The sequence below is a fragment of the Semicossyphus pulcher genome, unplaced genomic scaffold (assembly GCF_022749685.1).
Source record: "Semicossyphus pulcher isolate SPU_LCO1_2020_fin unplaced genomic scaffold, fSemPul1.0.p SCAF_5, whole genome shotgun sequence".
Taxonomy (NCBI): Eukaryota; Metazoa; Chordata; class Actinopteri; order Labriformes; family Labridae; genus Semicossyphus; species Semicossyphus pulcher.
In genome coordinates, this window is record NW_027211726.1 from 27301764 (window position 1) to 27317405 (window position 15642).

Genomic DNA, 15642 nt, shown 5'->3' on the forward strand with positions numbered 1-15642 from the left:
TTCCCTTTCACTGTGTCCTGTAACAAGTGTTAGACCCGGCGTGCAGACTGTGCTTCCGTTATATCTCACCCCTCTACATGCTACTGGTAGACTTAATGACCCACTTGCCTCCGTTATCAACTCCGCTCTCCAACGCGCAGCCAGAGTCATGCATAATCCCACAAAAATCTACCCAGCTTATGAATTTTAAATGGGGAGGCCTAAATCACAGAGCCGCTTTTAAGTGAGTCCATTTCTAATAGAAAAGCAGACAGCTGGGATGGTGTCGCGTTGTTGGGCGTCGTACTGAAGGCGGGTGCTTTTTAGAGACTGCAAATATATTTTTAATGTGCGCAAAGGTTGTAAAGTTGACATACTTCAGGGGAAATCGGAAAAAAAAATACTTTCAAGTAGAGCCCAGACCAGACTCTTCTGAGAAAGAGGGACACTGTTAGTGATTTCTGCTTAAAGGATAATTCTGGTTTGTTACAAATGTGGTCGTTTTGTATGCAACAAGTAATAGCTCACTGCATGAAGGCAAAATGTAATTTTCTAAGTTGTGTTTGGCTCATGTTCTATGAGCTCAGGAGGAGTCACTTTCTCTATATATCTTTGAATATGATGAGAGGTGTTGCTGCAGAAACACGTCGGTTATTCTAAATGAAGAAGAGCGGCTGAATTCTTTTCATTCCTCCTGTTTGATTTGAATCATGCTCCTAAGAGGAGCTGCAAATGTGCCATGCATACAGAGTAGAGTTTTATCCTTTTGATTTTTCTGAGGCTCAAAGGGATTTGATAAAACAAAGAGAAAAGGAAAATTCTGGTTTATTAAAACATACAGTAAGTCTTATTTTCATTGTACTGGTTGATGTGTTCCAAATGGCCACACTTCAAGGCGAAAACTTTGTTCTTTTGGAAAGGAGCCTGAGGTGAGGAATCATACAAACGGGGAAAAGAACACACACTGTTCAACTGTCTTTCTCAAATGTTTTCGTGGTTGCATTTCCTCGTACACATAAAAGTTGTGTGTGAATAAAAAACAAAAGAAATTAAGAGAGAACTTCCAGTAAAGCCCACTTTCTCGCCTTTGCACACACGTAAGAAATTGGTTGTAAAGGTGTGGGAGGAGGAAGTAGCTAGCACTGCAATTGAAGCACACTGACCCTTTTTATTTCTTATCAGAAATAACATTGAAATTGCTGCAGCTTAGGAACTGAAAATAAATCTTGCAGGGGAGGAAACAGCATCAATAACATTCATCAGACAGGGTTTTTTAGAAACCATCAGGTTTGCTTATGAAACTTAGTGAAGGAGAAAACAAAGGTGAACACAAATGTAGCTCCTAAACTGTCCATTGACCTTGTTTACCTAGCATAGTTGTTTGAAGTCATGTGTGATATTAGGAGAGCTGGATATGGCCGAGAAACATGTGCAGTGTGCTACTCAATGAAATAAACCCAGAAGCTAGAAAACTGTTTGTCATTCAAGTGACGAGATGCCATCTTTGAGTCCTTTATCCACCTTTTATCATACATCCATGGATTGTGCACACAGTTTTATGATGTACACCTAACTCTGACCGTTCATTTATTCTTCAATCTTAAATTATCCTTCGCTCAGCCTCAGAGCCTGAAGGATTAAACAATATTTTGCAAGTTTGCAAGACTCAAATGGAAGCATAGGACTGAAAATAACTCGGCTGCTTTTCAGGAGCAAGAAAGAGCCACTTGTTATAGCAAAGACAGTCCCATCAGGGGAACACAATGTACATACATTTACAACAATATATAGGCCAAGTGGCTCCTCCTGAGCCTATAGATTCAAACATAACATGCCTTAAGGGAATTATTCAGAATTGAAGATTGCATCCATTCAGTCCATTTGTGTCCCTGAGCAGCTGAGACACATTAAAAGCTTTATAAACCACTGACTGTCTTTCATAGAAGTCGACATTACAGCTGAAAGGACGATGCATATTCACATAAAGGACATAACAATCAGGAAATCGTCTTCCAGCGATATATTTTTTTTCAGGATTCTGAAGCACTGACTCAACAACAGGTTTGTGTTTTGCTTCTCAAACTGGCAAATTATAATATCACGCTATTCATTATCCATTTGCAGCCAGAAGAGAGGGTCTGATAGAGCTGGAAGGGGGAGAAAAAGAAAACAACAGGCATGGTGTGCTTGTGTCAGTGATGCATGTTTAAATCTCTTTTGAACACTCGGTAATGACTCGGAGGTGAAGGTGGTTCTCAGTTCACGCTGCTACATTTTCTCCATCGGAAACAGAAGCACAAACAAGGTCTTTTAAAAACAACTGCTCTGTAGTTCACACGTGCTGATTCTGTGTTGCCATGTTCAGAGGACGAGCTCATTCTAAGCGGCTGTTTGGCTGCTTATTACACCTGCTGATTGATGGCAGTGCTCTTTTGGAGTTTGTTTGAACCTGAAAATGTTGAAAATGTTCTCTGTGGAAAAGATGGGGGAAAAAAATTGTGCCGTAAGCTTTTAAAAAATAAAGAAATTAGAGGATTTGCAGTTGAAACACAATCTGAGTCACAATCTCCCAACACATCAGAGGCTGCGTGTTTTGAGGACAACGCCTGGTAGAAAGCAGGATACTCCGTCTTGGCATGTTGCTAGGCGATGCATTAATATTAATGTTGTCTTTTTTCAGAACGTGTGCACTCTCTGCCCCCCTTGGGATAAACTGAAGCTTAAAGATATCTCCATCTCACTGATACCTCTTTTATCCTCGTTAAAACTCCTATCAAGGGTTTTAATTACATTCTGCAAATGTGACGCTGCAGAGCTTTGTGGAGAAATTACAATTGCCTTTTTAGTTCCTAGTTTGCAGTGCTGGTATGTGTGGCAAATTTTCTGTCTTGAGTAATTAAAAAAATTGATATGTGTTTTATCTAGTCTCACAGTGTTTGAACATGTGATCGTTTGAGTTAATCGTGTTTTCAGATTGAAACAGAGCTTGTTTTACCGGCATCTAATCACCAGCACATCTGATTCTGAGCCAATCTTCAAATACGTCTGTTTGAAAGGTGAACTGTGAAGCCAAAGCGTTCTGGCTGCTCTGTTTTTATCATATTTTTCCATTAAAAAATCATTTTGAACACAAGAAATAAATCTATTATGGAGCTGGCCCTCTGCCTCACCCTTTCCCCTGCCGGGCTTTTAGCCTGGAGTCGTTGTCGCAGCCTCCCCTCACCTCTCCGCTGCCCTCTTTGAAAAACCATTTTGCTGGCGCTGAAACACAGATGTTATCCATCTGATTAAACGTTCAAGGTTACATCTCCAAATACATCAAAGTCTACCTCTCCCAAAAGAGAAAGCGTGACAGCCAATATTTTGGTAGCCTCGAGGTGTAAGCTCTAGTGTCCTCCCCATCACTTTTTTCCCTGTATAAGTAAATTGGTGTCCCTGCTTAAATTACAAATGGTTATGGTGATTGAGACTCCAGCAGTAGGTGAGAGGAATGACGCTGAAAGAAGCTATCATTCCTTCTCAATAACAACAGTAGTGAAAGGGTTTGTTTACAAGGCCTGGAGGAGTATTCCTGCAAAATACTGCCCAGGAGAAGCGTCAATTGAGAGAAAATAATGACAGAACTGTTTTATTTTTTGTCATTTATCTGGCAAACATGTCAAATGTTCACTGGTTCAGGATAATCAAACATGATTTTTTGTTTTATATCACTTGAAATTGGACGTCTTTGAGTTTTGGTTCATTGGTTGGGGGGAAAAAAGCTCTTTGATGTCCTCTCCTTGGCAAAATTTTACAGGAAATATGGATTTTTCTTGACACTTTGTAGACACTTAAAGTGTAAGGGTAAAGCAACGGTTTAACACTGCTGTTATTTATGTTATTTACTTGTAACGTAGATATGACCCAAAAAATGGAGGCTATGACCGAATTTTTCATGATTGATTAAATAGTTTTCGTTCCTTCATTCTTCTTGTTCATTTACAAAGAAAGAAAACTGGAAGGCTGTTCATTCTTAATTGTGATAAATTATAACACGTTTTTCTTGAAAAGTGTCTGCCATTTATTTGAAAAGGTTTCAATTATTTCTCTGTGAATATAATTATTAATGTGTCAACCATTTGTTATAGTTGTAGTGAAGAACAGAGCTTGAGATAGCACATGGCTAACTCAACTTAGCATAAATATTGGAAGCTGGAGCATACAACCAGCCTCATTCTGTCAAAATTAAATAAAGTGCCTTTTTAACTTCTCTAAAGGTCACTTATTAACAATATGTTATGTCGTAAATCTTTGCAAGCACAAACATTGAAAAGGTTAAGAATGATCATGTGTTGGAGCTGTTTTCTTGGTGAACAGCAGCGACATACATATTCATCTGGCAAAAACGCAACATGTGAAACGTAGCAACAAATTGCTGTGCAGATGGAAAAACTGTTGTCTTTCAATACATTCATTCAGCACATAACTCTTTAGCCCTTTCTGACTATTTTTTGCTTAACTAGGCTAACCAGGTCCTGACTCCAGCTCTGTTCTTGACTCACAGATGGGACAATGTTAAAGATGTTCTTATCTCTTTTTTGGAAAGGGTCCGAAAGCTAAAAAATATACGATTTTGCCTGAAATAATGAAATATTCCTTCATTTAAAAATGAAGATCCATTTTAGCCACTAAATGAATTTAACGTTTAATTGCCTCTCATCAACACTAACTGATTTCATTTCTTCTTCCGCCTCTCTAGAGATCGAAAAAATTCAGAAAGATGAGGGGAAAGAAGAGGAGAAGTTCATCGACGTCGTCATCAACAAGAACATGAAACTGGGCCAGAAAGTTTTAATACCAGTCAAGCAGTTTCCTAAAGTAAGTGCAATCCGAACCCCACCAGAGACTTCTCGAAGAATGTGCACAGATAGAGAATTTTAGATTGTGTTATTTATAGATAATGAAGACGACTACAGTAGCTCTGGTTTTGAATTAAATTCCTTACAACAGCCACTTGACACATTTTGTTGATGCTTTATGTTATTAGATGTAGCATATCTTGAGGACGTGTTCAGCGTGTCGGCTGACAGAACTGGGGTAGAACTATATTTGGGATGTTACCTTCTGTCTGAAGAATTGTTTAAGCTTTTTTTAATGTAACCATTGTAATTCTCCCACTCCTCCCTCATACACACACCTCCCTATTACACTGACCTTGATCAATGACGCTCTGATGTCTCGGTATATTAATTTGTCAATGAATATTTATGAATATATGATTCAAAGGATTTATCTCACAGTGGGTTTCATTTTCTTGAGTGTGCAGTGGATTTCTTACAATGCACCTCTAGGTCTTTCTCAAGTTCAAGAAGCTTTCTTTTCAAGAAGAATAATAGCTTGTAAGGTGAGAGTACAATTGCAAAGCAGCATATAAGTCACATGTATAGAGTCCTAGACAGTCGGCTTCACGATGACCTCCACATGAAGCGCTTTTGAGTGATAACACTGTCGCCACCTTTGAGAGCACTTCAGCCTCGCCCCGGCGCGAGGAGCCTGCACCGGCAGCAGCATTTATTGGAGCCACCCACTCGGTGCATGACAGGGATTTCCCGCTGGGAGCACGACGGGGAGGTTGGTGTAAAAGTGAGAGGGCCACTCTTAGATGGGGACATCACTCAAGTTTTCACTTCGGCCCACCAGAGGGAAGGACAGTGGTAACCTGCGGTGTGTGGATGGGGAGGACAGCAGGGAGGAAACACAGCAGCCAGGAGACAAACCCTGAAACAACACAGCTCTAACTGTTCATTGGTGTATTTCTCCACAAAACATACTTTCTTCTGCTTAGTATAGTTATAGTATAGTATAGTCGACTAATGCTAATGTTTATTTAAAATTAGAGATACACCAGGTTTCAAAATAATCCACCCCCAGCCTTCTTTACAAAACTTTAAGGTAGCTTTAAAGACCCACCATAGAGCTGCGTCAGACAGAGCCTCAGTCAACACATTTAAAATAATGGCCAGTGAAAAATCCAAACTTGTGAGCACATTTGTGAAAAGGAACTCAACTATTTAGAATTAAGAGTAGGGCTGTCAATCGATTCAAATATTTAATCGCAATTAATCGCATGGTTGTCCATAGTTAACACATTTTTTACCTGTTGTAAATGTACCTTAAAGAGATAATTTTTAAAGTATTTAATACTCTTTCAGGGAATGGACAAATATGCTTCCTTTATGCAAATGTTCATTATCATTGCAACATTACAAAACAATGACTCTACAAAATAACCTTAAACGTACTGCATGCTCAAAAAATATGCTGAAAGCATAACATGGTAATCATCGCACATATCAATGATTTCTGTGAGAAGCACATCACATGTAGACTTACTCAGTGTGGATTACCCTCTTTCTAGATGCTTATTTCTTCCTTCCACAGTTTAATTGTACTCTCTTCTTCACCTTAATTCACGTTTTAATTCACAAACTACTTTAATCTGATCTGTTTAATTAAGTCACAAAAGTTAAATATATTCTCTCGCAATTCAGTTCTCACAGCACGTGAACCGTGTGTGCATGAGGGACTTTATGAATGACGTAGCGATCAAAACGATCAATCATTACCAAATGACATCACCTTTTATAAGCTTTATAAACAGCGACAATCAATGCATTTACAATAGGGACATACGGAGATACACAGTAGGAATGTTTACATTGCGTTACAGAACTGCATATGATTCTGTGCGGACAGAGAGTGTCCTGATGTCCTGTGACTCCTGTCACTGTTTCAGTGCTCTTCTTCAACAAGGAAAGCGGGCAAATGACCGTTCATTTGGAGCGTAGGCGTTTAATTGCACAGAAATCTGAAGCAGCGGCGTTGCTGAATTGACTTAACAAATTGAGCTCTCCTATTTACCAGTTCAAAGCTTACTTGATTCTTCTCAAACTTTAAGAAAGAGACTCATTGTTCTCACGAGGAATTGACTTGCACTCTAATAAAAAGCTGAAAGGACTGTGTATGTATGTATGTAGTGTCATCTGCAGGCTGATCTGAGTCTCCTAGGTTCACAGCTAAACAGATTTGCTTTGACAGCTTTGATAAGTAGAGCCACTAATACGCTGTTTAGAGCTCCAACAAGCCACCGAAGGAAGACAAATTCAATTTGTTCCATGTGACAGGTTGCAATGGCAAGAGTGATCGGTCTGACTTGAATGGTTTTTTTCTCCTGAGCTGCAAGCATCACCTTTTGGCTTCTGGCATTGAAGTGGTACAGACATTTTTCCAAATAGCCATTTAGGAGCATGTGTGGAGAGCTTCAATCCATCCTCCACAAACATAGCTTTTTATCAAAATGAAACGGAAAGGGACGCCACGCTGCAAGTTCCGGGCTGCTGATTCTCTGTGATGAAACGGAGCTGTTCCTCTGCTGTGATTTTTTATACCCAACACTGATGCATTTTTAGACTTTGTAAGATATTGGCAGGAGTGATGATGTTATGGTGTTGGATGGTGTAGTTATGTTGTGTAATGGACACTTCAGTGCTGCACAGAAAGCTCTCACCCAATTGATTTTTTTTAAAGACAAGATTTAATTGAAACCTTGTCTACAGAAATAGACAGTCTAAGATTTTAGATCAAGATTTAAGCCGTATGACAAATGATGTCACTCCTACTCAGGAGCTAAAAATATCTCACCTTCCGTAAAAGGATGCACTATCAACGCTCATCAGTACATTTGCTGGATCTGTGGGCCCTCTCTCGGAGAGCATTCTTTTGGCAGAAAGCACCGCAGGCCATTAGCGAGGCGTAAGGAGTCCCACTGGTTTATTTCCAGTTCAGACTGTGGCTTTCCTCTGCGCTGGGAGCCGTGATTTATCCTTCTGCTGTCGTTTCTGTCCTGCTGTCCTCAGCACAATCACTCGGTCTCCGTGAGCACACCTTTGCCAGGCTCGCAGTATTACACTCTGCAAATGATGAAAAGATCTCAGATGCAAGCTTCCCCCCTCCCTCTGAAACCCTCCCCCCTGCACCGCCTTCAAGTTAAGTGTGATTAATCATACATCCTTTCTCGACTTGTGTCGGCTGTCTTTCTAATCATCCACATGCTTTTTATGTGTCAGCTGAATATTGTGCAACAAAAAAAACATCTGTTTTGTATGCTTTCAGTCAATGCTCTGTTTTGTTCTCTATCTGTATTTATTTTTGTGCATGACTGACACCATAACAGAGCAGTAGAGACGACCTGTGATTAAACACATCAGCTTTTATTCTGGTGATTACAGCAGCAGCAGCAGCACAATCCTCTCAAACAGTCTAATGACATGAACCAGTACGGGAGCCCAGGCAGGTTTTTGTAAGTCACATAATCCCTCATGATAACTAAAGCATTAGCAAAACCCCACAGCATCAATCACAGTGGGAGTCAGACGGATTTTGATTTGTGATAAACAGAAGGGATTACATTTATGTGTTCACTAAGACTTAGAGGATTGTCCATATGAGGAGACGTGTGTGTCTCTGCAAACATATCGACTGAGTGCTGATGTGTTGAAATGTCGAGATTAAGACTTCTGTCTGACATTTACCGGCATTAGTCAGACAAATAGGAAGCAAATCTGCATGATCTCTTTTTAAATAGTCAGGAACTTAAACAGTGCCAAACAAATACCATTACACCCTGTCAATATATTATCCACCATTCTGTCTGAAGTGGCTCAGGACAATGCGTGCCTGCTAAAAAGTTATTCCCATGGTTGGATTAAACTGCTACAGAGCCTATCAATTATCAACCCTCTGATTCTCTCCCTCTCTGTCTGTGTGTTCAACATTGTTATGCTACATGTTACTTGGCCCCAGGTTTGGTGTTTGTTCATTTTTAATTAATTTAGCAATTTACACCTTTAAGCACAATCAGCTCTAATAATGAAGGTCTAAAATGCATCATACAAAGTACTTCACACATAAAGCCAAAGATGGATAAAGGACTGTAATTAATAAATAACTAGATAAAACCAGCATTCAGTAAAAATAACAGCAGCAACGACGAAAATGCTATCATGAATATCATCACTTAACAGTGAGTAGACACCAGAGACAGAATTATAAATAGATTAAAGCTCTTACTTGGTATGAGCCTGAATAAGTGAAACAGAATTAAATACACAAATATATATAGACAAATCAAATATTAAAACTCAATTAAAAGCCAGATTAAAAAAAGGTAAAGTGCGATAAATAATTCAACAGATACCAAACAAATAGAGCTCAATTAAAAGTCAGACTGGAGGTGTTGAGTTTGTTTTTTCACATATTTAAAGTTGCAATACAAAAAAGTGTTTCCCTTCAATGAGCTCTTTTACAGTACAACATCTGCCAGCAGCCACTTGAGTTTAATTATACTTTTTTCTAGGGTTATGTTTAGACACTCACAGCACTTGGTTCAGGTTAGAGATACACTGTGGTCAAGGTGTACTACTGAAAAACAACACTGAGCACGGGATCATGATGGGTTTATTTTATTAACACTGAAACAAAACACTCACCTGCTTTGCAGTGTGTAAGTCCTGTTTTTGTGCATCACGCATCCACCACAGCCACCTTCCTAGAATGCTCTCTTACCTTAGTTAATACTCGTCTTATCCAAACATAATGGGCAAAGCAACAATAGCATACTGTAAATGTAGTTTCCTGAAGACAGAGTTGAAGATCAGGTAATACAGAAGTCTTCATTGTGTTGGAATGGTGCCTTTTACCGCGCCATCAAAAACAAAACTGGATCTTGTGTGTGGTCGTCAGGGGGCAGTCGTTTTCTAGATTCAACACTACACGATTATACTAATACCAATACTTTTTTTAGAAGTGTTTTTGGAGCATGTGTTACGAAAAACGGAGTGACAATAGGAACTAAGGGAGTGAGAGAGAGAGGTCCCTGTGCAGCAGTCCCAAGCGTTCAAGTCCAAGTCGAGTCCGAGGCTTCCAAGTAGAGAACCCATTATCTGAGTCCGAGACTGAGTCCAAGTGCAGGCGTCTAATAAACTCTAAAATACCTGCAACTCACCTGCTATTACTCCCCGTTAGTCCAATCCACAGTGACATGACTATAATCTGCGCATCACCACAACACACCCAAAGCTGCGTACACATATCTACAAGTTTAGAGTCGCAGTAACGTAGCTGTACATTAAACTTTGGTTAAATTAACATCTCACATCATCCCAGTATGTGGATATTCTTTTTGTGCACTCTAACTACACTTTGCTGTAAAATCTTTGAAAGTAAAACGCACGATACGAGGCGCCTCTTTACGTATCCCAGCTCTTCTGAGTAAATTCTTATTAAAAACAATGAAACATTTCTCTCCACCTTCCAAGTCCGAATGCTGTCAATGTCCGAGTCTGAGGCCAAGTCAGAGTCATCAGTGCTCGAGCCCAAGTCGAGTCACGAGTCCTGGACTTGAGTCCTACAACACTGCTGTGCAGACTGGAGATTTTTATACCCCTGCAATTAATCTTAGGACCTAAACCTCAGTGGCATCCTAAACTTCACCAAGAATTCATTTTTCTTCATCAGGCACTTTAAGCACTGGAGCTCTGCCTGCCTAAAAAATAAAAAAAGACAGATAATGAACATCTTTATGATACATGTGTCTTGTTTGGAGTGACAGCACAATTACGTTTGAAACCTGCCTGCATGACTTTAATTGGATGTTCACACATTGTTTAAAAAATCTGACATTCAGTCATAGAAAATGTAATTAATAATGTAATCTTTAATTAAATCTAAGTTTTCATATTAGGACTTTATTCGGGTGTTCTGTTGGATTAGTTGCGCAGAGTGATAATGCACTGTGCTGGATTTGATTTTTGAATGTTATTACTCTTAAATCAACAGATTCCCTGGATCGTTCTTCAGACAACATTGTGTCTTCTAAATAAAAAAGGGGCATTTATTTCTATCCTCAGCTCACCCACAAGTCAGTCTCTAACTGTGTCCCTGTTTGTACACAAACTCAAACAAGCTAAATTCATGTTTGGCTCAATTTCTGTGTCACAATCTGTTCAAATTTTCCATTCCTGTAAATTTACTCCTTTAGTCTCTCCGCCTGATGCCCATGTATGCACAGTTGCTACACTAGGATATTAAAAGCAACACAGTTGTGTTTAGTTCTTTATTGGAAAAGCAGCTTTTCCCCAAGCATTTTTATCCATGGGCTTGTCACTGCTGGTAGACTGAGGACTGAGCTGTCCGTACAAGCACCGTGGACAAAAGCTGCAGTAACCCAGAAAGAAGTCTGCTGTGTGAAATCACTGCTCAAGAGACGGCACAGCTCAGTGATCAAGGCTCTATCCAGGTGGAAATGATGGATGCACGGGGCATCAGTTAAACTCAGCACATTTAAAACATTTCCTGACACCCTCTGTACGCCCCGGTAGCCCTGTCTCCCTTGATGATCCTTTTGTAAACGTGAATACATTAGAGGCGGGGCCCATCATGTTTGCTTAGATTACAAGTACAAGTACAATTTTCCTGACGTGACAATAAGGGTCTTACTCGATATATTTGGAGTTCATTAGTGTGCAAATTGCTACCAGAGGAATGTATGAAGCGTACAAATGGACCCAAGTAGCATCAAAGTCCAAACACTGTTTTACATATTCATCAATACAAGGTCATAACTTTGCAGGAGGCCACTTATTCCCATTTGTACGTGCAGGAAGGGAGTCAGCTCAGCGTGCGGCTTGGCCTAACGTTTCATAAGATGCCGCTGCAGGTGCCCCTCTGAGATCATTTTGGATCATGTCTGGAAACTGTTTCTCTTGCTTAGTGGTTTCATGTGCAGTTAAAGTCGGTGATGTAGTATCAACAGTGCAACGGTGAACTTTGTGTGCTGCTTCTCCGGTCTCTGCAAGTGTTGCGAGTAAACAGTAATCTACTATAGCTGAACAAACAAAAAAAAGATTGAGGACTACAGATACAACTTCAAAAATAAGTGAAAATCCAAAGAAAAAGAAACAAATTTCAAGCTCAGATGAAGGCAAGCAGTCTAAAAAGGAAAGCGAGTGTCGGCGAGGTAAATCAGGAGTTACAACTGGAACCAACCGTGGACATCACACAGCTGGGAAGTGTGCTCCCGCGATTACCATTTATCGCCATAGGTGCCGCCAAAGACAACAAAACTGAGATCGCAGAGATTACAACTTTAAAGTTTCACACTGGTGTTTGATGTCCAAAGGCATTAAATGTTAATGTTTCTCAGCTGGCTTTATATTAAACTTTCAACCATGCGTTACTGAACTATTTTCACTTCTTCTTAGAAATCTTTCTGCGTGTTGCATGTATTGTTGCTAACTTGAGCATGGCGCCCTGCACATGCAAAACATAGGGCTGCTGACCAAAAGCTGTTTATGACAAGCTGGGAGTGACAACCTGTGTATTTTTATGATCCCATCCAATCACAGGCCTTGGAGTAGTTATAAAAGTTGAAGGAACACACAGCGAGAGCTGCAGGACTTGTTCCTGGCTGGAATGAAAACAGTCAGTTACTGCATGAGAGAGAAACTCTAAAGCTGGACTCTGAAATCCCTCACAGGGGAATTGGCAGGAGCCTCCTAATAAGCACTCTCTTTCTGAACAAAAGGCAAGAGTGATATAGGTGAGGTGTAGAACCAAACAGGCTGTTTCTTTTTACCTCCTGCCAGCTAATTGATGACCTAGATGGTTGGAGGGAAAAGCTGTATAACTCACTGTTAAAGGAGAACATGGAGAGGGGGGGCAGCATTGCTCTCCTTTTGTCTGCCTGACCATCTGCAGCTGCTGGTGGAATTATGTTTAACTCGTGTAAAGGTTGTATGACTAATATGTGTGTCTGCACATGGCATACCTCATAGACACAGTAATGCATAACATTTGGTTTTATGTATACAAAGCTGCGACCTTGTGAGGTAATCTAAGGTAGGATTCCTTTGATGGATGCGACATGCCAAAGGTACTCAAGATCAATGTTAGCTCACACCATCACTTTATGATAATGTTGCACGTTGAATATTTCAGTACAAACACTTGGTTACATGCAGTCCAACCTGTGCAGGAAATGTTCTGAACTGATATCAGAGGAGTTCTGATTTCTTTAAAGAAAATTGGCAGAAGCTATCGGCTATATGGCCTAAAAATACTGTACATGTCTGATACTGTAATTCCTTTTCTGAGTTTAAAGGGGAGCTCCAATTATACACTTCAAAGTGAATGTACGGGTCATGGGGAGGGGAGGACTACTGTGGGAAACAGATGCTTTAACTTCTGTATCTCTGGAGGTATCTCTAGCCAGTCTGCGAATATGTCTCATATTAACTACTCTGCGAAGTTGACATTGCTTAGCTGAGGTAGCTGTGAGCTCAACCTAGTAACTAAAATTCAGGCTGTCTTTGCTTGTGCTTCATCGATTCTGACCAGTGTTTGTAAAAAATAATATATCATAGTGAATTCATTTGTCGGGCACACCAGTCTCTGCAGTCATCCGGCTAATAAAAGCTTCCAAAAGCACCTTTAAAGAATGAAGGTTGATTGCAGAAGCCGGCTGTATTTATTATTACTTGGGCTGCAGCTCATTATAAATACAACAGCTAATTCTTTGATTATACTGAAGATTATTTCTAATGACAGGATTAATTTCATTAATGCACTAATATGCAGTTAAGCACTTAATAAGTAAATGTATTTTTGTATCTGCAACAACATCTGTACTGTTACTTTAAGCCATTTTCACGCAGATCATCTTCATGCAAAAACTTTAACCCCTTGAAAAGGTGACACAGTGAACCTGGGACAAAACGTCTCTCAGTGAAGTATGCAAAAACGCCTCCGCACTGATTTTATCGAGACGCGCGCAGGAAAAACTGCTGATGAGCTTTCATTAGCGTCAGTCGCTGGTTGAGCTCGATGTGATTGACACAAGAAATGTCTTTGCTCTTTATCTCAAACACACAGATTCTGATTGATCCTCGCTCTCCCTCTCTCTTCTGCAGTTTAACTTTGTCGGCAAACTCCTCGGGCCACGCGGGAACTCGTTAAAGAGACTACAGGAGGACACTCTCACAAAGATGTCAATTCTGGGAAAAGGATCCATGAGAGACAAAGAAAAGGTAACACTCCACCCTGTTTTTCATTTCTGGCCCTGCTTTCTTTGCTCTTTTCACTCTTTTACCTCCACGTCTTTTCATCTCGGCCTGCTGCGGCAAGTCTGTCACGCGGTTACAAGTGAAGGGGGGCTGGACCTGGCTTTCATATGAAGAAAGGGGGACTTTAATAAGGAGATCCAGTGGAATTCCAACTAGAAGAATAATTTCTAAATGACTGATGCACTGAGTGTCCAATGGCTCTTGTTCTGTTCAATAGTTTGTTTTAGTTCAGGAATAGTTTTTAACATGTAGCTTCTCAACAACAAAATCATTAAACTATTGCAGAAATTTAAATGTAAAACATCTTATTAAGCTGGTTTTCTGTCAAACAAATACTTCTCTTAACTATGCAGCTTTTATGTCACAGCTTTTTACAATGTTACAATGCTACACTTTCATTTAGCAGACGCTTTTGTCCGAAGCAATGTACATCTGAGAGTTAACGATCTATGCATTCATACCCGATGGCTATGCCACAGGGAGCAATTTGGGGTTCAGTGTCTTGCCCAAGGACACGTCGACCTGCGACTGCAGCAGTCAGGGGTTGAACTGCCAACCTTCTGATTGAGAGACGACAACTCTACCACTGAGCCACAGCTGGACTTTTTACTTGTTTCAGACTTTTTAGCCCATAAATAAGATTGTATAACTGGTACCAGAGATATTAGAACTAAAAGGACCAGAATTAAAGCTGTCTGATGAACACAGAAAAGTACAAAACTGCTTTGAAGTAAGATTTTCTTTTTGCCGTTATATTATGAGTCTTACACCACAGCACATCAATAATGTACTCTTTAATACAAACAGAATACGGACACTTTTCATATCTCTTGAACACACCATAACACAAGTTATGTGACCTAATGTACAATGCTGTTACATCCCTCACAAGGACTTTGGTTTATACATACATTTTATAGATTTGCCTGGGATTATTCGCTTTTCTAGCACAAGCAGATTTATCAGATAATCTATTTCAGGCACAATTTAGTATTTTTCTCTGTGAATTATTTCAGGAAGATGCAATAGTGTCGGATGCTTTAATTTCAGCATATTTTCCTACATACTGAGGAAATATTTAAACATTGTTTTTGTATGAGACAAATGTCATTCTTTAAGGCTTCGCAGCACTTGCTAAAGATATCTCCGGGTCCTTTGAAACCAGATAGTTCGACTTCAACAATCTTATGTTGTCGGCAGAAAGTTATTATTATTTGATGCAACTTTTCTCCATTTTGTTGCCTTCTTTCTCTGTGTTCTCGGGAGCTGATTTAAACAGCAGCTAGTTTGCGATGCAGTTGATACATTTTAGATAATAAGAAAATTGAAACTCTTTGAAAACCTTTAAACTTTCTCACTCTTAAAAATATAATCGCACAAGCATTTAGATTTTTCTCTCTTGTCACCATAACTTCAGCTGCATGTTTGGATGTTTGTTGCATTTTAAATTCGCTGCAGATCAGATCACCCCAGTAACTCCAACTACTTTTGACTGACAGCTCGT

General features: G+C 39.8%; 1 protein-coding gene across 1 annotated transcript in view; it reads left to right on the top strand.

Annotated features, from left to right (window-relative positions):
- The window catches only part of khdrbs3 (KH domain containing, RNA binding, signal transduction associated 3), a 124536-nt gene that overhangs the window by 53941 nt on the left and 54953 nt on the right, over positions 1 to 15642 (top strand). Inside the window, exons 2-3 of the mRNA XM_069681438.1 lie at positions 4718 to 4836; positions 13986 to 14102. Of these exons, the coding sequence (XP_069537539.1) occupies positions 4718 to 4836; positions 13986 to 14102 (236 nt within the window). The remainder of the gene's footprint in view (positions 1 to 4717; positions 4837 to 13985; positions 14103 to 15642) is intronic.